This window comes from Apodemus sylvaticus, chromosome 2 (genome assembly GCF_947179515.1).
Source record: "Apodemus sylvaticus chromosome 2, mApoSyl1.1, whole genome shotgun sequence".
Lineage (NCBI taxonomy): Eukaryota > Metazoa > Chordata > Mammalia > Rodentia > Muridae > Apodemus > Apodemus sylvaticus.
The window spans coordinates 118,608,164-118,630,797 of NC_067473.1; the positions used below are offsets into that span (position 1 = coordinate 118,608,164).

General features: G+C 50.0%; 1 protein-coding gene and 1 long non-coding RNA gene across 3 annotated transcripts in view; one reads left to right on the forward strand and one right to left on the reverse strand.

Annotated features, from left to right (window-relative positions):
- Positions 1–22,634, reverse strand: part of Eefsec (eukaryotic elongation factor, selenocysteine-tRNA specific) — a 199,138-nt gene that overhangs the window by 6,467 nt on the left and 170,037 nt on the right. The window contains exon 6 of one of the 2 annotated variants that reach the window (XM_052174278.1): positions 17,046–17,202. The exons of the other annotated variant lie outside the window; for it this stretch is intronic. Coding sequence (XP_052030238.1) covers positions 17,046–17,202 — 157 coding nt within the window. The remainder of the gene's footprint in view (positions 1–17,045; positions 17,203–22,634) is intronic. 2 annotated transcript variants of the gene reach the window in all.
- LOC127678923 (uncharacterized) lies at positions 1,706–9,612 on the forward strand. The gene is made up of 3 exons (XR_007976649.1): positions 1,706–2,064; positions 8,415–8,571; positions 9,579–9,612. It is a non-coding gene; the product is annotated as an uncharacterized LOC127678923 (long non-coding RNA).

Below are 22,634 nucleotides of genomic sequence, written 5' to 3' on the forward strand. Positions count from 1 at the left end.
TTAGTGCCTTCTGCCTAGACTTTCATTAAGAGGTGTGTTGTACCCTGGTAGTCTTCCCCCTGGGAACAAGGCCCCGAGCCTTCCTCAGAGACGTCAGCAAGGGCCATATTGGCCCTTTCAGCTTGCCTGGAACCAGCAGAAGGGTGCCTGAGGATGGTTCTGTTCCAGACAGCCTCTAAGCCCACAAAGGCTGGCGGGGGGGTGGGGGGTGGGGGTGGGGGGTGGGCGAGGAGTACATCTTCTGACAAGGGAGCAGACAAGGGAGGGGAGTCCTGGAAAACCAGAGCTCTTCCAGCTCTGCTGGCCACATCCACCCAGCCTTGCAACCCTTAGGGCCGAGGCTAAGGAGGGAGTCCTGGATCTATCTGTTCTCCCAATCAGAGTTGCCAGGTGGATGGATACCCACACCCTTTAGGCAGTAGGCCATCATGCTGGATGGACAGGGTGAGAGGGCAGTGTTGACAGCATGGGGATAGAGCTGAGGTATGTCAGGAGTGGGGACAGTATCATGACAAAGCTAAGTGGGGTGGGTGGGTAGTGAGAATCAAAAAGGGAAAGAGCTGAGTCGTCTCTGCAGGGCAGGGCTGTAAGGAAGTGTGCTGGTGGCTGCGCACCTCCTCTCCCTCCTGCTCTGTGGGTTCAAGGGACGCCGATCTCATGTCACCTCTGATACTGCCACTGCCAGCATCTCCTCACACACCCTCTTACCTAGCCACAGTGAGCCACTACCCAGGCAGGCATGTCACTACCCTCACAGCTGCAGCCAAGGAGCAGGACTTAGACCAGGCCTGTTCTTAGGAAGTACCCACTGCAGTCTGGTAATCAAGGCAGGCTAGATCCTGTGCCGCTTTACTGTCACCAGGGAGGTCCAGGTCAGAGACGTCTGGGAATTAGGCCTCTGCACCCTGGGTCACCATGGGAAATGCTGTTTGGCTGGATCTAAGGGCTGCTGTGTGCCCCCATGTGGGGGAAAATGGTCTTGAAATTAGCTAGGTGCTATCTAGAGGGACCTCGAAGGAAGACCATCTTACTGGCCACAGAAAACTTACCTAGTGCCCCACTGTCAACAGATCTCTGGGCCGGTCAGAGGAAATGCTCATTGCATGGTGACTATGTTCTAGATAGTCATACCCTAAGTGCAGCCATTTGTAGGCCACTCATATGCCAGGAAACTGGGGGACAGAGACAATTAGTAAGTTGCCCAGGGCCACAGTGAGGACGTCCTCATTCAGATCAATGTTTTCAACACTGTACAGCTCTCCCACCTCCCTCCATGTGCTGAGGGGCAGTGCCAGCTTTGGTGTGGTCTACTCCAATCTACAGGGACTGAGGATCTATATTTTCCTAAGTGGGAAAGATTAAGGAAAGGCAGCCCTGAAGCTAGAGGGGCTGGGGGCAGGGTCCTGATGGCTTCCCAAGCATTGCCCCTGTTCAGGGGGCAGAATTTTAATGCTCTCACCCTCTGCATGTACACTCTTTAACATAAGTTAATCTTCAATTAAAATACCTAGAGCAGAAACTAAGATAACTGGTTTAAAAGGTAGAGCTATTGACAATAAAAGTCATCTTCATATTACCTTCATATTGCTTTTTTTTTTAAAAAAAAAAAACCCACATATTAAAAACGTCATTTTTATGACTTGGGGGAAAAGCCATAGAGAATAATGAGACTGAACAAAGGCTCAGGAGCAGTCATTTCCCAGGGCCCATGTGTGGCATCCTGATTACTGTATCAGCTCTGCTGCCGGAGCAGAGGGAGAGGCAAGCGCAGGTGACCGATAGGCATGCCACTGTCCTCTGTGGCTGGCAGACGGAGGGCAGGGATGTCGTGGCGGCATGGTCCCCATCCATGCTCCTGACGCTGCAGGCTCTGACAGCTTATCCCTCACCACCACTTGCCTGCCACCCGGGGTGTCTAAGCGCACAGGCGAAGCTCTGTGTGAGATGACTGGCTGTACTCTGTGTAGCCTCTAGGGACTGTCTCAGACCTGGCTGGCGGCTTGAAGAGGTATGCCTCATTGGGACGCTGGCACTCCAGACTGCCCTCCTACTATATCTGCCAAGGTTAGGTGTAACTTTAATTTTTTTCAAACCTCGTTTTTAATGGTTCTTAAATGTTTAACCTCCCTTATAGCCTACCACCCACCAGAGTGGGTGGAAAAGAAAGGATATGGGGGAAGGGGACCTGTTTAGAAAGGCTCTTTGGAGTAAGCCCTGTCTGTGTTGTTTGGAAATCAGCAGTTCAGTTCCCAGGTTAGCAGTGGCAGCTTGATCCACTCACAAACATTTCATGGATACACCAGCAGTCCAGTTTGGAAGAGTCGGGTTAGCAACAATGGTGACAGAGACAAGTTAGGCCTCAGCCTCGGCTCAAGTCAGCAGGAGGGACCCAGAGGGATACCAGGAAAGGTTCTCAGCTGTGTCTCTCTTAGGGAAGCAAAGATCCACAAAGGCGTGAGACCCACAAGCCAAGCTCTGTCTCTGTCACTCCGTGGAGTCCTAGTTGTACCCTCCACACATCACGTGTCCTCCACGTGCCTCACCTCAGCACCTGCATCCAATCAGCCCAAGTCCACAGAGTCCCGACAAATGGAGCTCAACTATGCAATGTGAATCGGATCAAAACATGGCATATTATTAGCAAAGAATCCTTCCTTCATCACATGTCCTTTCACATGTTTGTTTCTGTGTCTGCTTCAGTGAAATGTTCCTTCTTGAGTCTGCCTTAGCCTTTCACCTGTGTGCACTTCAGGGAAACACTCCTTCCTGTGTGTGCCCCAGCAACACACTGTCCAACACAACCGACTCTCCAAAGAACCCTCCAGTCTCCACTTCAGTTAGGTCTCTTCACACTGAGAGCACACGGGTCCTGTTTCCAAAGCAGGTCTGGAGGGCAGTGCCTCTCACTGACCTCTCCTTTGTTCCAACCTCCCGACTTCACAGCAGCTATCTCTACCTCTTAATAACCATGCAACATAGTGGCTGATGGTCAAAGTGGCTCTTGTCTACTGTGCTCTGACCCAGGCTGAGATCTGCCCCTACGGCTCCAAGCTGTGGTTCATCATAGCTAGTGGAGTTATTCACATATATGGGAGGCCCTTAGGCAGGCATCTGATTTGGAATACTTCCCACAACATGCCTCTCTGGAAGCTCTTGGGAGCTTAAGGGCCACAGATGGTTGGGCCCCTCACTGGGGACCTGAGTCCTGGTGTGTGCCCTGTGGCATCTTAAGTGCAAGGGTTCCAGTCTAGCACAGCACCAAAAGAACAGCCGTTGTCAAGATCTGGACTCCAGCCTAGACTTTGAAAGTCTGGCCAGTACTAAGAGAAGGCTATCTTTGAGAGGATATGGGATCATCTCTGGGATCAGCTACAGAGCCTTAGGAGCAGCGTGCTGTGCTGGCAAGGTCCTGGAGAGCAACAGGCAGCTCTGCCCCCAATTGCAAGCAATGCCTCTTCTTTCTACTCAGAAGCCTTCTGTGCAGGTGCCGCGTGGTTAGGGCTGGTGAGGGGCCAAAGGAATCAGGGACAGGAGCCAGTGTGCTCTTAAAGAGGTGGGTCTATCACTTCCTGCACTAACTCCATTCCCTATCATACAGTGTACAGAGAGAGCCAGGGGCAGCCTGGGTATCCTGTGTCTACCCCGCTCCACCTCCATTTTTCTCTGACACCTTGTGGGGACCCAAGGATGGTGACTGGTATACTGGGGTAAGTTAGACAGGAGATCATTGTGGTCTGGACACTTGCCTGTCACCACATAGTAAGGGAGTGGGGTGAGAGGGTGGCTCCTGTCATGGGGCATGGCTTCCTCTGCTGAAGCCCTTGTTTTAGTGGTCAGGCTTGAAGTCCCTTTATTTCCCAGGATGCAAAGGTTAGAAGTAGAGTCATAGACACAGGCTCCTCAGATAAGTGCTCCTGACACTGCTTCTGCATCCCGATATGCTGCACAGATGTCATCTGGCCCAGAGTGACTCCTCTAGGTCTGCTGTGGGCAATGTGGCCCCCTCCACTCAATGATTCTCTAAATCCCAAAGAGCACTGCCCTCACTCTAACCTTGGATTCTCAGGACAGTGTGGCTGTACCTAGGAGGGAAGGCTGGCTACGTTTTAGGAGATCATATGCTACCATATGCTGGGGCACACAAAGGAAGGCTTGCCCGTGTGCGTGTGCCACCCTCTGTCATCTGGGCATGAGCACTGAGGGACTGAGGGGTGTGGGGTAGAGGCAGGGCACACAGAAACAACACAGATTTCTCTCTCCTCTGTGACAGCCCTGTCAGGGGTCAGTGCAGCCTACTAGATGCTATGTCTGAGGAGACTGCCCAGCAGCTGCATAGCCTGCTGTCAGTAACTATGTTGTGTCCCCCTGCTCAGGTCTATGGCAGGGCCCTTATGTGTCCTATGCTGGTGTCCCATGGCTCTGCTAGTACAGAGTACTGGCTACCTCTTTTTAAGTTCTGAAGAACAACTTGGCTTGGCTGTGTCAACCCCAGCCCTGCACTAGAAGACTGCTTCCTGCTCTTGCAGGAAATAGAACACAGGCTCACTCCTGACCACATCATGAAGACAGCAGGAGGTGGGTTCTGAGAATTAATGCAACATCCCCATTCAGTCAGGGTGCATCCATAAAATAACTGTGTCCAATGAAAACCAAAACCCCTCCCTTTCCTCTATCTGGACCATCTGTCTGTCCTGTCTGTCTGTCTGTCTGTCTACCTATCTATCATCTTTCTAGGAGGCCAGGCTGTCCAACAGTGTGGTGTTACAGACAGTAGGGCTGGTCCCTGGTGCTCAGGGCGGTGTCCTTAGGCATGTCCCTTCTCCTGTCCCATGTGTAAACTGAAGAAAAGGGTTCCATGGCAGGGAAACCTGTGGCCAGTGCTATGCCCAAATGACATATACTATCTGTGGCCCTGTCTCCTAGACTCTGTCATTAACAGCACAGTAAACTAAGGAGAAGCCAGAACTTGTCTCAGCAAAGGCTGTCAGGGCCCTCGGTGAGAAAGCTACACCCAGCTTTTAACCTACAGTACAGTTTTTACTCACTCTGAGGAGTTCTATTATTCTTTTAAAAGGAAAACCAGACCCATGAGAAGAGCCAGAACAGGGGATACCGCTAAACTAGACTGCCCACAATGGGAGAAGGGTGAGCTGATAGGGCTGTCACCACACAGGACCCTACAGCCTGTACTACTCCTTAAGATGTCCGTGGCTCCCCTGGTCAGCTCCAGCATTGGTGGGAGAGCAGGGGGCCCAGGAGAGCTGCTTTGAAGGCCTATGCCTTATTACTTTGTGACACACTACAAGGCAGTCTGTATGGGCAGTGGTAAGCAGAGCTTACACACGCTAGATGTGGGGTTACCTGTCCCTGCATGCACTGTGCCTGATGCCAGGGTTCCAACACTGTTGCCCACATATCCCAGGAAGAAGGGGGCTCTGGTGTCCAAGGGTCAGGAGGGAATATGCCAATTCTGACCAGGGAACTCTGCTTCTTGAGACTCTGAATTATGTTTGCAGGGATGGCTGTCAAGGTGTGGCTGGCTTGTTGCATCTTTCTTTAACTGGACACAAGCTATGGTCCCTCATCACCCACTATACTCCTAGGCCACATATCCACTTTGTAGCAGCACTGTTTTTGCAATATCCCTTGTAGTTCCCTCTATTCTTTGAGGAAGCCTTCTTCAGATCAATTCACTTCCCAGAGCATCGTGTGTTACTGTGCTTGGAAACCTGGCTTTTTGTCAAAAATAGTACATCCAGGACATAAAGAGGCCACTGTGATGCTGTGGGTCTGGGTGTTAGGAGAGGTTTGGGATGCCGTAAGCAGTATAAGCAGCCTATTAGAGACATCACAAGCTCACCTTGGCCCCTGGGTACATGCACTTTATAAACAGCAAGCCTATATTTCCATGGTAATGCCTGGTCCCTGCTTTCTATGGTGGCCCCAGAAAAGCAACCTTCCTGTGCTCCCTGCCTGCCTGGTGGCCATCTCAGTTATCTACAGAGCTACAGATACTGTTACAGGGACAACCTCCCTTGAGTCAGTTGAGCAATGGTACCTCTGGAATCTGTAGGTATCCTGACTGCCAGTTATACCCTGGGTGACCATCTGGGGCCTTAGAGCAGGAGCGGGACGAGGCAGGGGCAGAAACAGCAGGCCCATGCCTTGTACCTCTTCTCGCTCGCTGTGGGCCGCAGGTCAGGAGGGAGCACAGTAGCTGGGCAGGATGCTGTTCTTCCCAGTCAAGCAGATGCCTTGGCCAGCCTTTGTGCCACTGACCCACAGCTATCTTCTGTGATAAGGGCAATGCCTGCTCTTTGGTGGGCATAGGAAGATGTCAATGAGGAAATCTCCAGGGCGCCTGGCCCAGCAGACGGTCAGGAAGCAGCAGATGAATGAGAAATCTGGTGCCATGCTCTTTATCTTGGCCATGAGCCCTCCCATCCTCAGCTGCATTCATGCCTTTGTATGCAAGTGCCAGGGGACAGGTGAGGATGAGAGCCCTGCTTGTGACACAGCTGCTATGAGGCCTAAAGGACTTAGCCATGTCACAGAAACTGTGGTGGAGTCTAAGTCCCTCCCTGTCCCCAATCTGTTCACCGTCTCTCTTTACTCCCTTCCATCTTGGGTCCCTACATTCTCTTTTGAGTGTGAAGGGTCATATCACCTCTGGCCCAAGCCACGATCTTCAGTGGGCCACTGTCCCTCAGAGTTAGGCATCCACATAGCAGCCAGAGTACAGGCTCCTTGTTTACCACCAAGACCCAGACTCTGGCCCAGGATCCAATCACTGTGCAGCTTCATATTGGATGTTGGTGCTGCCTTAATCTCCTTATCTGAGAAATGGGATAGTTAAAACACTTATTGTACAGGGTTGTGATGAGGCTGTGAATTATGAACATGACAGTGTTTAGGATAGTGTCACATAAAAACAAAGTCTAAACTATGTCAACTCATTTTTCCACCAGAGCCATCACACAGCACCCACTCAGCACTTGCCAACTGTGCCTGCTGAGTGCTGATAGGGGCTCACATCTGGGACCATGTATGGGGAGGAGAGTGGTGCATTTCCAAGAGCGACAGATGGACTTATGCCCAATAAGAACACAGAGCAGAAAATTTCTGACAGCACCAGAGTCATCAGGGAAGAGGCAGAGCCCTAAGTTAGGAGCACCCATGGGTGCTGGCCTGAGAGGACAGTTCTCAAGGCAGCAGAGAGAGGGCGGAATGTGAGGGGCTTTACTGAGGGCACACGGGGCAGCAGTGCCTGTGTGAACCCCACTGAGAATGTCGGGGCATTGTTGTGGCCATGCACTGGATCCCATCTTGCTCTAGGACAAGGTGTGGGAGGGAAGAAAGCCGGGTGAGGAGGGCAAGGGCAAGAGTTGAACACAGGGATTTATGAGCTGCCTTTGGCGGCATGGGGGAGGGGCTCCTTTTGCCAAAACAATATTTAATTTTTTTAAGGCAGCTACAAAGCCAGGATTAAGCCTAGGCCCTAAAACGAGCTCATAAAATTGAAAAATATTTATCTGGAAGGGTGGCAAGTCCAATAAAAGTTTTATGAACGTCTCACAACTGCCCCGTCAGGAAGCTGGCCTCTCCCTCACCTCCCTCTTGTCGGAGGACGGCACACACAGGTGGACGCACGAAGACATAACTGAAGAGGCTCAGTGCCTGGAGCCCTCTGCTCTGTGCTCCTCTGCCGCCTGCTTCTGTGCCCAGCTTTAGGAAGGGAGGCTGCCTCAGCCTATTTGCCTAGGAGGCCCAAGAGTCTGTGGGCAGCCACAGATGACTTTTTTGGAGTCTTAGAGGGCTTTGGGCAGGTAGAGACCACAGACTTTATTGTTTAGAGCAATAGGAGGTAGATGAATTGACCCTAGTTTTAAAGAGACCCAGAGCTTTGATCGAAGCCACCAAGAAAGTGGCTTCACATAAACACCTGTGCTGAGCCCTCTCCCGGCTTCCAGGCCACTACCTCCCCTCAGTTCCCCACACCACTCACTGGCTCTTCATGCTGTGTTCCCCCACTGCATCCCTCTCCTTCCTCACTACAGCCTTTGCTTCCTACCACCCCACTACCTCGGCTCTTGTCTGAGGAACCCCACCCAGCGCCAGGGCTGAGCTTGTCTCTGGAACCATGGCCTACTGCCTTAGAAGAATCCCTGCCCCTGATCCTTCACCTCTAGAACCGTCACATCTCCCTTCCCAGGAACTGCAGCCAAAGCACTTCTGCGTGTGTGTCCCTTCCCAAAGACACTGCCTGAGGGTTCAGCAAAGGGTCGACTCCCACAGAGCCAAGGTTTTTTGATTCTCAGTTACTGACAAGAAGTCAAAGCTAGCAGGAAACCAGGTGGCGCACACAAGAGCCTGATTTCCAACTAAAAACACAGGTTTCTTGACACCCCCAACAGCACAAATCCAACAGAAAACCCAAGTCCACTCTGCTCAGAGAAGCCCAACCTGAAACGTCTGAGAAACCAGGAGAGCACAGCAGCCCTGAAAACCACCATGTGCATCTGGAACTGGCAAGAAATGGCCAATCAGAGAGCACAGTGCTGGGGATGGCAGGTATGCAAACTGGGTGATGTGCAGGCAGGCCTCTGTCACCCGTGACAGTGGGACAGCTCTGCTGTAGGCACCTACCCAGAGTTGTTCACATGTTTTCGTGGAGTGGGGAGGTGGGATGCCCTGGAAACCTCAGACAGGTGACAGGCGATTAAATGTCATTCAAATCATGAGACAGGGTAAGTTGCAATGGTGTTAGGACAGGGATCCTTGGAACAGAAACAACCTACAGCCATGTCCATAAGCCTCAAAAACAACATAGGCAAAACCCAGGAGTTTCCAAACTCAAATTGAGTGCCTACGTGCTGTTCAGAAAGTCTCAGATTTTAGGGCATTTTTGATTCTGCATTAGGGATGCTTAACTATCTATAAATAGTATAAAATTTGGAAAGTTTAGCACTTTTGGATAAGGGATGCTTAGTTTGTGGACTAACAGAGAGTCATCAAACAGGTAGACGACCCACTGGGGCACAAGGCCAGATAAAGAGTGACATTCACGTCCAGGGACAACTGAACTTCAGCTTTATCTATACCTCTTTAAAAAAGCAAAACAAGTTGGGCAGTTGTGGTGCACGCCTTTAATCCCAGCACTTGGGAGGCAGAGGCAGAGGATTTCTGAAATTGAGGCCAGCCTGGTCTACAGAGTGAGTTCCTGGACAACCAGGGCTACACAGAGAAACCCTATCTTGAAAAATCAAACAAAAACAAACAACCCCCCCAAAACAACAAAAAGAACCCCCAAAATATCCAAAAAACCCCAAAAAACAAAAAGTGAAAATAACTCCTTCCAAATCAGGGTTTCTCCATGTAGCTCTGGCTAACCTCTAACTCTTGGCTCTGCCTGCTAAATGCTAGGATTACAGGCAGGGACCACCATATCTAGGTGAGGCTGTGGAAAGATTCAAAGCTCCATCTCCCTGATTTGTTGACAATAGAACCATCTCCGTACTGTCTGGCATATGTTTTTCAGTGAAAACAAGTTTTTATATTTATTATTATTATTATTTTAGAAAATCAAATCATGATGAAGAGGAGACAGACAGGAGGTAAGAATGGGGGTCCAGCAGCAGATACCTTGTACCTAAAGCATCTATGTCCAGCCAGGCTGCACTCTGTTCCCTACACTACACAAATGGCCTGAGGCTACCAATGAGCTGGCCAACCCAGAGTACCCAAGCACCTGGCACATGCCAATCCTGAGGTGGGGTTGAGTAGGGAGGGGACACAGTCCCTAGGGAGAAGCTGTAGTAAGTTTAGCCATGGGAGGGCTGAGTGGTATGCTACGATGGGGAACTCTGAGGGGCTAATGCCATCCTGGATAGGGAGGGGTTCCTGAGGGAAGTTCTGTAGCAAGCAAGCCCTGTGACTTTCTGAGTCCTGGGTTTTCCTTGGTTTGTGCAAATTCTATTAAATAAGTCCTGGATTCCAGGCCTCCAAGTACTACCAGGAAAGAACCCTCAAGACTGCCTCTTCCTGGGGCTCCAGCGCCATGATGACCACTCTAAGAAGGCCCAGCACTACCCATGTGGATGACAGCACATTGTGGGAAGGTTGACCAGCAGCTGGTTTCTGTCCACTGCACTGGTTTATGTTAATTGCAGATATTTTCATCGTATTGTGTTACTCCATCCATCTTTGTGAACGGGCCGTCTTGTAAAATTCTTTTAATTATGTTATTTTTTCTTGCCTATCTTCATCATCTACAATTATTTATAATATCATTGTCCTTGTTTCAAATGCTGGGAATAAACATTGTTGTAACAGTTCTTCGATGAGGTTCATATAATTTTTACAATTGCTTTGAAATGCCTCAGTGGCCAAAGCTGGAGGAGGCTATTCAGTTAGGGGGAGAAGATACCCCAAAGTGCTCCCTGTTCTGAGTACCAGGCTGTCTATGTCTAGGGCAGCCCTAGGCTGGGATGGCAGCAGCTTATGGGGGTTGGGTCAGATTTCAGAGTTGTTGTCTCTACATACTTCAGGGCAAGATCCAGAAAGGGCACCGTCAGGGTAAGACGCCGGGAGAAAGATGGATGGTTTGTTTTCATTTTTATAGGATTTTCTGAAACCTCAACTTTCACCCCTCACCTCTGTTCAGCTCCCTTCTCCCAGCGAGTTATTTTCCTGCTTCCCTGCAGGAGTTGGCAGCTGGCTGTGGGGCAGAACCCAGTGCAATGAATTGCTGCTCTGGAGTGTTGTTTCATTTTGGGTATCATGGGGAGACCCAGCTGTCTCTCCCCAAGTTGGCTGGTGGCCCCTTGTAAGGATGTTTGGAGAAAGCCAGCACTTTGGATGAATTGGCATCTGGGTCTCACCCCGACATGGTCTTATGTTCTCTCCAGAAGCTTTCAGGTCTCCATAAGTTACCAGGACCATCAGCCATTACTGTGACACCGACCTCTGCCAGGCAGCCTGAGGGAGAACAGCCCTTGGAAACAAGGTGTGGCTGGGGCAGGTAGGGAAGCCCAGCAGGGTGCCTGGTGGCTCCTAGGCTACCTAGATTAGGATAGGATTATAGCATCAGGCTCTGAGAAGCCCTCTGCCACTGCCCTGAGCAACTTCTGAAAGCTCAAGGATGTGTAGAGAGGCAGAACTGCCATCACAGGGCCTGGCTCTGGGTCAGGTTAGAGCACAAGGCTTTAGGATCCCAAGGGCAGGTGCTATGGGGACCAAGGGCCACATGGGCAGCAGCACCCCAAACACTCATGGGTTCCTGGGGTGACGTGCTTATGCTACATGGTGTATGGTTAGAATAAGGAAAGGTCAGCCCAAGTGTAAGTCCAAAAGCAGGAACTATGTGTTGGCTTGATCCAGGTTGGGAACTACAGTCTCTGCTATATACACACATGCACGCATGCGTGTGTGTGTGTGTGTGTGTGTGTGTGTGTGATTGTGAGATGGGGGTGGAGTTAAGAGTGACTTTAGTCATCACCAAAGTAATGTAAATAAGCCCTGGCTACAGAGGATAGATTGCACAGGATAGGAAAGCTGAAATCCCTCCATCTACATGACTGAAAGGAGTGTGAGGTGAGGTGACTCAATACAGAAGCTCGCAGGAAACTTCCAAACATGTGGTGCTTTCCTTGTGAAAATTAGAACAATTTAACTTAAAAGAGCCAATCCTCACCAAACAGTTCATATCACAGAAAGCTCAGGAGGATGTTCCAGCACTGCGGGCCATCTCTCTGGTGCTGGGTCTCAGGGCCAGCCTCAGCTCAGGTGGTTGGCCACCACCACACTCTACTAGGGAGGGCTGCCGTGAAAATTCACAGCACCCGACACTGTGTGGAGAGGAGTGTAGTGTTCATGTGGGGTGTGAGCTAGAGGCAGGAGCATGCAGAACAGCATCTTCTGAAGTAAGACACTGAAGAAAGAAGGCTAAGTGAGGAGAGTGGGAACAGAGAGCCTTCTCCTACCCGAGCTGCCTCACAGCAGAGACACAATGAGCTATTGTTTTTAGGTTGCAGGTAAAGAAATTGTTTTCTTTCCTATTTCCCATATGGAGATGACACAGGCCAAGCCCTCCCCTGCTGAGACGGGAAGCCTCTTACCTAGGGCAGAGGCCAGTGAGCTCACTGGTGAGGGACCCAGGTGCCATGGGGTCAGTCCACTCTGAGCTCTCACAGGAGCTTCCCTGTTTAACAGATACCAGATTCAGGAGGTCATCCTGGGCCAGGCAAAAGTACCAGGGCTGCTGACAATGAGTGGTCACACTTTCAAGGGAACCAGTCATTGACATTTTCAGCAGGTAGAGGGGCTGGCCTTCCAGGCCCACCTGTGTACTCTGATGGCATGGCACTCACAATGGATACTACAGTCTGTGGACATTGCACTATACCCGCCTCCTCCTCACACTTGATGTGAAAGATGCCAGGAGGAAGGCTGGGGTGATAGCCAAGCTGGCGAAGTATTCGCTGCATACATAGCATGAGGACCTGGGATCAATCTCCAGGACAATGGGAAAATCCAGTGTGGTGGCTTCCTGTACTTGCAGTCCCAGCACTGGTGTAATAGCTAGGGGCTTGCTGACCTATGGAGTTACAGATGAGAGAGCCAGTCTTAACAAAATCAAACTCAAACCCACCAACCAACCAACCAACCCACCAACTAACCAACCAACCAACCAACCCACCAACCAACCAACCAACCCACCAACCCACCAACCAACCAACCAACCCACCCACCCACCCACCCACCCACCCACCAACCAACCAACCAACCAATTAAGCCTAAAACCCTGAGACGAGGAGACTATGAACAACTTCCCTGCTTCTCAGGCTAATGTGATCTCTGAGTCCAGTGAAATGTGATTTAAGGCCAGGACACCTGGATCCTGGTTCCTTACACATATCTTACACAGGCAGATGGGGGACTGAGCGAGTGGATCCTCAGTGGAGAATCTGGGGTTGGAGCAGCAGCCTGTGCTGTAGGCAGCTGTGCCAGGGATGGAAGAGCTCTCTGACACAGTCATGTAATGGTCTATCCTCTGAACCTGAAAAGAACAGCACGGCACCTTGGTCTGGACACACTGAAGCCCGAGGACCTAACTAACTCATTGTAAGCCAGAGGTAACCAAGGTCAGTTCAGAGTGGATCCTCGCTAGGTCACAGATGCTCCCCAGAAACACCTGTAGTAGACCAGGAGCCAAGTTAAATGGAGGATGCCAACAATAATGTGGTGAATCTGTAGCCTACAAGGCGGGAACTAGGTCCTCACACACCCCAGCCACTTGGTTCACAGCTTAAGTGTCATCTCCTATTGCAGCCCAGTTCTCAGCCCAAAATGGGCTCTGCAGGCACATGCTGGGGCTCAACGAGGTCCCTTCAGCCATGTACCTGGTAAGGAATTGACCTGGGCAGTTCACCTTGTCACACCCACAGAATCTGAGAGATGTGGGTAAAAGGCTTACTCAGCTTGGCGACTGCTGCCAATGTGACCATTTTACCTTTTGGCTTTCTCAGGCACCCCACCAGGAAGGAGCCCCAGAAATGATGAAGATGACATTTATAGGTGCATCAGCTACTGCTAGCTTGCTGTATATTGACTGTTTGTCACTGCCCTACAGACACCACATTGAGAACTCTGCTTCAGCAGGGAGGGCCCAGCACCTGTCTAGCCTCCAGGATGGGAACACTGTCTTATTGTCAGATCTGCAGTCAGTGACAGCCTCCCTGAGAGGCTCTCTTACCACAAAAGCTGCTACAAGATGGATTGAGTTCTGCAACACCTCTTGGGAAGAAGCTGGTGCCCGGCACCAGCAGTGGTTGATCCAGAGCCTGCTCTCCTGCCCCTTGCAGACCTCTTCTGCACTCCTGGCATGTGACCTGGCAGAGGGTTGTCTCTAAGCTAGTAACACCCGTCCTGGTCAAGAATTACTTTTGTTTGTTTGTTTGAGATAGGCTTCTCTGTGTGGTCCTGGCTATCTTGAAACTCTGTAGACCAAGCTGTCCTCCACCTCTCAGAGACTCACCTGCCTCTGCCTTCTGAGTGCTGGGTTAAGGGTATGTGCTACCACAGCCTTCCTGGTCAATAACTAAACCACGGAGGCTCTGTGAGTGAGTCGAGTATCTGCTAACGTGCTGAGTACAGAGCTCTGCACAGGGAAACCTACTTTTGAATGTGCTCTGAGATATCAGGTGGAAGACCATGGCTCAGCACTGTGTAGGGAGAAGAGGCTGAGGATCCTGGAAAGCACCCTCAGTGCATACAACAGAAGGGCCCAGACCCAAAGTCAAGACAGGAATGAGTTCAAGGCCTCCAGGAGTAAAGTCCTGACTTCTTTTCGCCATCCAAGGACGAGCCTCTGTGCTGGTACAGAGGGTGAGCATCATGGAGTATGCTGGGCCCTCTGCTTCAGTCCTGTTAGACCTTGTTGCAGGGACAGAAGTACAATTGCCTAAAAACTGTTCCCAGACTAGCATTTTGGACACACCAAAGCAAATGGCTACACCACCCAAAGCACTTAGAACAATGTCCCACACAGCACAATGTTCAATGCCTGTTACACTCTGTTATTAGTCAAGAATCTCAAATTGTGTTACATTCTGTCCAGTCTGTGACAACTCAGCACTCTCTGTTCTTTCCATCCTAGATGATTTTCTTCTTCCGTTGCCTGGGGAACTTCCTGGTTACCTCCCATTCTCCTCTGGAAGGGGAGGGTCAATTGCTCTCTGTCCCATCAGCCCTTCCCCCAGTGCTTCCCTAAGAAGCTGGTTCTGAAGTCTTCTATACCAATAGTTCCTGGGAAGGAGCTAGAATCAGCATACTGGGTTCAGGTGTCACCAAGATACAGGCCACATCTGGAACACAGGAGGTATGTGAAAGTTTTGAGAGAGCAGTTCCTCCTTCTTTGCTTAGCTCCATGAGCACAAGGAGGGCAGGGCATCTCAGGTCAAGCTCTGCCTCATGCTACTGGCCCAGGCTTTGGCTCGGACTTCCACAGGTATTACAGATGCTCCTCTACACACACTCCTGTGACTCACTAATGACGTGGAACCCACCAATAAGCATTTAACTTGGCTCCTGCCCATAGTGAGACTGGGTCTCAGGCTCCGACTCTACCTGCTCAGCCATTCCTCTCACCACCACTCATGGGCACCATGCCATGACAGGACACACACTGGCTTGTGTGTGCTCTGGGCACAGTCTTAGGAGCCATGACACCTTTTTTGGGAAGCCTTCCAAACCTCAGACTCAACAAAGGGCTTTGTTGTGAGATGTCACAACACCATACACCTTCCCACGCAGCTTTAGCATGACTAGTGACATGCAAACATTGAAAATGCCTATGTGTGGTCTATCTTCACACTTAACCAAGTGCCCCCCCCCCCCACACACAAAGAGTGTGACAGAGACAGAGAGAAAGAGACAAAGATTAAGACAGATACACAGAGAGATGGCTACTAGAGGACGCGGAGAGAAAGGACATTTGTAAACCAAGGAGAGCTAGCCTTGCCTACTCTCTGATCTTGGGTTTCCAGCCTCCAGCCTTCTAGAGTTGTGAACAGTCCAACAGTGATATTGTGAAACTCCTGTGGTGCCAGATGACACTGTAAGCCCCACTGACATAGAGTCATCCCAACTGTGTTCACGTTGTTAGTCCTAGGGCTTGGCCCAGGGATGGAGACTCAGCAGAGAATATGCAGAACTGGCTGTGAATCCTGCAGACACTGTGTTCTAGTTGAGCTGTGTACCCAGCTGGTATGCAGCTGGCTATACAAGACAATGAACGGTCCTTGTCTCTGCTGCAGGCATACCTCAAACATTTGACAGAGAGGGCCTCTGGTAACTCCTGCCTTCCTTTGTGAGAGGGCAATATTATCTGTGACCTTGTGCATCCCCTAGCCTTACCTGAGGAATAGCCAAGGAGCCTCATTCCTGGACTGAGTCAGGGATGATCTAGCCACGAAATCAGAAACTGAGGTGATGATGACCTTGCTCACCTCCTCTAAGCTTCCCTTCACACCTCACCTCCTTTTCCGACCCAGGGTTCTGGAGCCCCAGAGGACTATATGAGTCTGTGTGATATCAGATATGGCTCTCTGTAAATATTTCAACTTTGCTCAATTGAAAATTACTAAAGATCGGGGATCATAATGTATTACTATAAACAAACCCTTCAGTCTTTCCTGTGCCATAAGAAACTATGCACATGTCCGACCTGCAACTTGTGCATTACCTGCTCATCCCCCAAGAATACTCCCATCAATGACCTCCAGCTCTTGCATACTCAGCATGTTGACTCAGACATGCAGCCTTCATACACCCAGGGCATGGCCCCGCCCCCACCCCGACCTCTGGCACTCAGCACCCTGGGACTTGCAGCCCTCAAACACTCAGCACATGCCTACCTCACAGTCCCATCACTCCCACCCTGTCTGGCCATCCCTCTTACACCAGCTAATTTCCATCGCAAGACTTCACACATCTTGCATATCCCAGCTCAGGCCTGTACACTTGTCTTGCCTGTGGGCATATAATAAATATCCAGAGCTCACTATCTGTCCTCTCCCATGGCAACCTGCATACCTCTAGTACCAAGCATTGGCCCGATACAGTCAGCTTCAATAAAATGCAGTTGGAACAGACACATACATGACCTAAGGGAAGACTATATGAAAAAGCATAGGCTACTTTCAGAAGCAGGTGTGCACCCTGGCCCAGCCATGCACATGGCCTGAGCCTGGTAGTCTCTGCAATTTGCTTGAACTTAGTGAGCATCATGGTGCTCTGCCAGCCCTGGCAGGCTTTTCTTTCCCCTTATCCTCTGTAAGATCAATACTGACTTCATAAGGAAGCTAGGGTGTGTCCTAAATATTAAACAGTGGGATAAAATCCAACTCTGACCTTGTCCCTGTCCAGTCCCTGTTCAGGAGGACCCATGCTTGCTTCCTAGTCAGAGGTCAAGACTAGCAATGCTGTCTTGACTATGCTCAGGCCCTCCATCTCCCCACACTCTGCAGGGAGGCAGCTGCACTCACCAGGGATGTGGATCTTGAATTTGCCACTTTGGCCGAAGGCACTGTCGATGATACCCTGTTCCCCTGTGGACAGATGCACCTTAAGCCCCACAAAGAGCTGGATGTTGGTCTCCTTTTTGAACAGGGAGCGTCCAATCACGCTGTAGTCATCCATTACCTGTCCCCACATAGGAGAGGAGGCATTAGTAGTGCATGCTGAGAACTGATGTGCCCACTTCATACATAATGATGTATACAGAGTAGGGAGAAGGTCTGAACAATCTACTACACATTCACAATACTGTTAACATGGGCACTAAGAAGGGTCAGCATTCATGGCAACTTCATGGGCCCCATACTAAAACCAACATACAAGTGTGCCAGGGTCAGAGAGCTTGAGGAGCAGGGGTGGCCTTGGGTCATATTCCCTACATCAGCTATCCTCTCATGGGCCTGCTTTTTCCCAGGAGAGACTCTAAGGAGCAGCCCTGCCTTACCATCCTGCCTTACCCACATGTCTTGGGTGAAGCTCCTCTCTGCTCACTACATTGTACCAACTAGTCTTTCCCAGCCAGCCATCTGCCCTCTATGATGCCCCGTCAACCAAGCTCCAGGCAGGTTTCCTTATGGTCCCTGGCCCCTGCTGCCTTGCCAGGCCTATTTCTTCAAGGCTTACATCCCTGCTGAGGAGTGTGGCTGTCTCCTTACCTCTTTGTGGGTGCATGTGGGCACATGAGAGTGAAGTTGTTGGCTGAGGGGCAGCCTGGATGGATTCTACCACGAACTCTCTTCTCCCATTCATGCCCCTGAGTCCAGCCTGGCTGTATCTGTAACTAGCCTGTCAGGGTCTTATCAACAAGAGCTTCATCACAGCTGGGAGTGACATCCTACCCTCTACCTGACTGGTTCTTTCCCTCACCAGTCCATTCTGCTGATGCTGCACTCAGTACTAAGTCAGACCCTATTATAAAAAGTGTCCCTCACTTTGGCAACTGCTATGGAAAATGCACTCACAGACCTTTCATCGATGTATATGGCTTCTAGAAAAATGACCTTTAGACACACCTGCCAAGGTGCTACTCATTAGCAGTGCCTGGTAGCAAAGGCAGAAGTCCAAGCCTGAATACAGAAAAACTGTGTATGGCTCCCATTGGCCACCCTGTGACCCAAAGAGAGACAGGTATAAAGGACATGGGGCACTGGAGGGGGGGCATCAGCAGAACGATGTGCAGGAGAAGTACATGGAATCAGGAGGCTGCTACCTCGGGGGAAGGGCATGGGGAACATGGAGACTTTTTTACTAGTTATCTTTCCTATGTTCTGGTCTTTGAAATGAAGTTACTTGTTCAAAATTAAAATTTAAAATAAATAGAGAATTATTGGTATTTCACTCTTAAAAGGTAAACTTATTCTTTCTCGATAGCCACAAGTAAAGGACATTTTCTTCCAGACACTTTAAATGTCTGTCCCCTTCTGAGGTGCATACCCTGGGCCATTGGGCTATCTCCTGCTAAGGTACAGAAACATCTCACTGCTATTAAAGATGCCTGAATAAATTGTTTTGAAAAGTAGAAACTGTCTCATTTACCCTAAAAACCTTTTGGAAAACATATCCTATTCTCCTTGATTCCTAGCAGTAGATACAAGGCAGCACATTTCTTCCCTCCTGGTGATTGATGAATTGGATACAAAGAATGATAAGAATCACAATCTCCACTTGTGCAGCCCTCTGTAACTCACAAGCCTTTTTCCAATACAGCAGCTCCGCCTTTCCTCCGAGGTGGCTCCAGCACATTCTCCCAGGGCAGTCCCTGTTCTTGGAGGGTGGGCATGTCTACTTGGGCCTCTGAGATAGCACTGCCAGCCTTCTGCTCATTGGTACCCAGAAGTTCCACTGATCAGACTTTATATCTCCAATTACAAATGGTACACAGTAGAGCCTGCTGCTTCATAGAGGCCCATCCCCACAATCACGTTAGGGTCACAGTGCAGAGCTGGTCAACAGCACAGGATCCATTACTGCCCACCTCTCCAGCCCAGCCTGGCATGACTGGCCTGATAGACTCAGCTTGAGCAGTCCGTCCATGATCTCATGACTCAAAGTGTTCCAGTCATCATCAGTCCTTGTTGCCGTGGGCTGTCTGTCATATCTCCTCTGCCCCTCCTCACCTTCAGGGATTTCATGCTACCTCAGGGGAGTCAAATTTGAGGAGCAGCACACAGGGATCTAGCCCAAGCCTGCCAGGCCCTTTGTAAAGCCTATGCTGAAACACAAACCAGCGGTCAGCACGATGTAGCGCCCTTCCACACTGAAACAGTGGCTAGAATACTGCCCATGGTACTGAGGCTCATCAGGGATGGATACACCTGAGACTTAAACTTCCTTCAGCATCTCTATGTCCAAGACTAAGAAAGGTGGTTCTTAGACCGAGAGAGCATAGCTTGCTTTGAAAGCATCTTTAAAAAGACCTGGTGGCACATGCCTATGATTCCAGGTCTCAGAAGGTCGAGGCAGAAGGCTAATCAATGTGTTCATGGAGAATCTGGGATACTCAGAAAGTTCATGGTCAGCCCAATACTACTAGTAAGACCCTGTCTTTAAAAAACAAAAAGTTCATTACTGGGACCAAACCAATAATAAATTTGTCCTATTCACTCTTCCCACGAAGACTTGCATTGTTCCCAAGTACCTATAGTGCGACATCAAGGCAGACACCTAACTGGTGTCTGTGGGATGCATGAGCAGACAGAATAGGTCTGGATGGGATCCCAGGCCTCCGTGACCCTGAGGCCTTCACTCTGTCTATGTGTCCTCAGGTTATAACTTGGTCTTATGCCATATCCTTATCCCCTTGCTCACTACTTAAATCAGAGCAGGGTCATTTCCTACATGGGCCCCAGACCTCCACAGCACTTCTTCTAGCCTGTGCCACTCACCTGGGATCTTTCATTATTACCACCCTCAATATCACACACCTGCTATACACACACACACACACACACACACACACACACTGTAATTAAACACTTGCACATCTAGTTGAGCACACAGACCTGTGAGGCCTTTGCCACCAAGAAGCAAAGCTTTGATATCTGTCACCATACAGCCCCCAGACCCTCTGCCATGCCTCTCACCCGCTTCCTCTGCCCACTGGGGGAGTCCTCCCTACCTACTCAGGTTTCACTCTGAATCTTGTTTCAGGTAGCCTTCCCTGCTCCCAGGGTTGGGGTAGAACCTCTATTCTGAGCTTGGCTACTCTGTCTTAAAACCCAATATAGCTTGTCTACTTAATCCTGCAGAGGATTAAATGTCCCTCAAGGAAAGGAGTTCTTTTTTATATGCCACACCTCACAGAGCTTGGTAAGTGCATGTTTAGAGGTAATGGGGGAAGCACAGTCCATGCGTAGAACTGAGGGGAAAAGAAAGGGTGGGAAGCTAGGCAGCTCTTTGTTTCTTGGAGACAAAACTTTATCATTTGTGTGAGAAGCCTAGGGAGACAGGGCTTGTCTGTGAGAGGGCCAACTGCCAGCACTGGGCAATGTGGTTTTGTTTTGTTTTCTTTCCTCTTCAGAAGTTAGCAGGGCCAATTCCAGTCTAGACGCTACCTACCCAACGCTGTACCTTGGTGGCCAGAGCTAGCTGTCCAGTGAGCCTATGAGCCTGACTTCCTGGATGTAGAGCAAGGTGGCAGGCATGCTATCCTGTAGCACAGACCTTCAGGAGACTCCTTACTGCCCTCTGTTTCCCACCTTTCGGCTATAAAATACTGTAGCATCTAGTTCTTGCTACCCTACCTTAAGCTCCAGGTGGACCGTAGTACAGCCCTCACCCAGATTCCCTTGGATCTACACATAAAAATCAACACACATATATGCCAGTTAATCTTAAAATGTCTATTTTAACTCAGTGACTGTGCACTCCTAAATCTCTCCTGCCCTCCCAGGCATAATCGGTTAGGGTGACCATTGGTCACTCCAACTGAAAACTCCCATGGCTGGTGGCTTATCTCCTGTCTATACTCTCCCCTTAGTGCCGCAAAGACAGTGGAGCCTCCCTCTTCTCCTATACCAGGCCCTTGCCATAGAGTAGGTTGACTCTGTTAACATCAGGAGAACATCACAAAGTTTCATCACTTTCTTGCCAGAGGAGTCCCTGAAGTTAGTTTTAGTGATACTAAACAAAGAGGGGAGTGAAGGTCTAGGGTTCCTTATTTGCCACGTTCTCCCCTGGCTGACCAGTGGTGGGTGTCAGTACTGTGGGGCTGCTCACGTGTGTAAAGCCCTGTTTACAGACCTACATTACCACTGTTTTTCATTTTTTAAGGATTTTTTTTACTTCATTTTACTTCATTTTATATGCTACTCACTGCCGCCTTCCCAGTCACCCCTCCCACAATACTTCCTCATCTCCCTTCCCCCTCTTCTCCGAGCAGGTGAGAACCCCTCTGGGTGCCCCTCCACCCTGGCACTTCAAGTCTCTAGGTGCTTTCTCTCCCACTGAGGCCAGACAAGACAGCCCAGCTAGACGAACATATCCTAAAGCAGGCCACAGCTTTTAGGACAGGCCCCACTCCAGCTGTTTGGGACCCACATGAAGGCCAAGCTGCACATCTGCTACATATGTGTGGGGAGGCCTGGGTCCAGCCAGTGTATGCTCTGTGGTTGGTGGTTCGGTCTGAGAGTCCCAAGGGTCCATTTTAGTTGATACTATTGGTCTTTGACTTCCTTTGGAATTCTTATCCCCTTAGGGTGTTTGTTTTTTGAGACAGGGTCTCTCTACGTACCCCTGGCTGTCCTGGAGCTCACTATGTAGAATAGGCTGGCCTCAAACTCCGAGACCCTCTTGAGTGCTGGAAATAAAGGTGAGCACCACCACACTAGCATCCCGATATTGTTTGAAATATCCAGGTTAAGGTATGGAGTTAGTGGGCTTCTTGTGACCTTTTCAGGAGAGGTTACAGGCCCACCTTGCTGGCCTCCATTCTGCTATGGAAAGAATGGCAGCCAAAAGGCCTTAAACTCTAAAGGAAGTGTCTTTGTCATTTCTACTTTCTTGTTTTATGCCTTGGCCAGAAGATATACTAGTACCAAGTATATTCACTGTGTCTTCACTTCCAAGTGTAGGTTAGGCCCAGGGACGGTGGAGATGGAATATAGCCTCCAGGTCCCTGTGCATTCATTCCCTGAATACCGGTGGCCCTGTCTGTTTACAGATCCTACTATCACTTTATGTAACTGAGTGAGTGGTCATTGTACTGTGTCAGATCTACCTAGGAGACTGCGAGTGACCTAGGGTGGGATCATGAATGTGGCTACTCCTGGAGACAGTGCTGGGGAACAGAGGAGGCCATCGAGGCCATTTTACCATAGGCTGTCAGGTGCGTACCCTTCTTGCTGTGCAGAGGCCAAATGGAGTTGTTCTGACTAGTCTTCATAAGACCTAAGGGCAAGGGAGATGATACTTCTGTGAGTGAGCCCACCGTGGCTCTCTCTGCTGTCTGGGCTCCCCTGGGCCAATATTAACTGGCTTCAACCCTGCTTGCCCCAGCTCAGGGAAAAACTCCGATAGAGAGGAGACAGTCCCTATAGTTAGGGACTCTACTTCCCAAA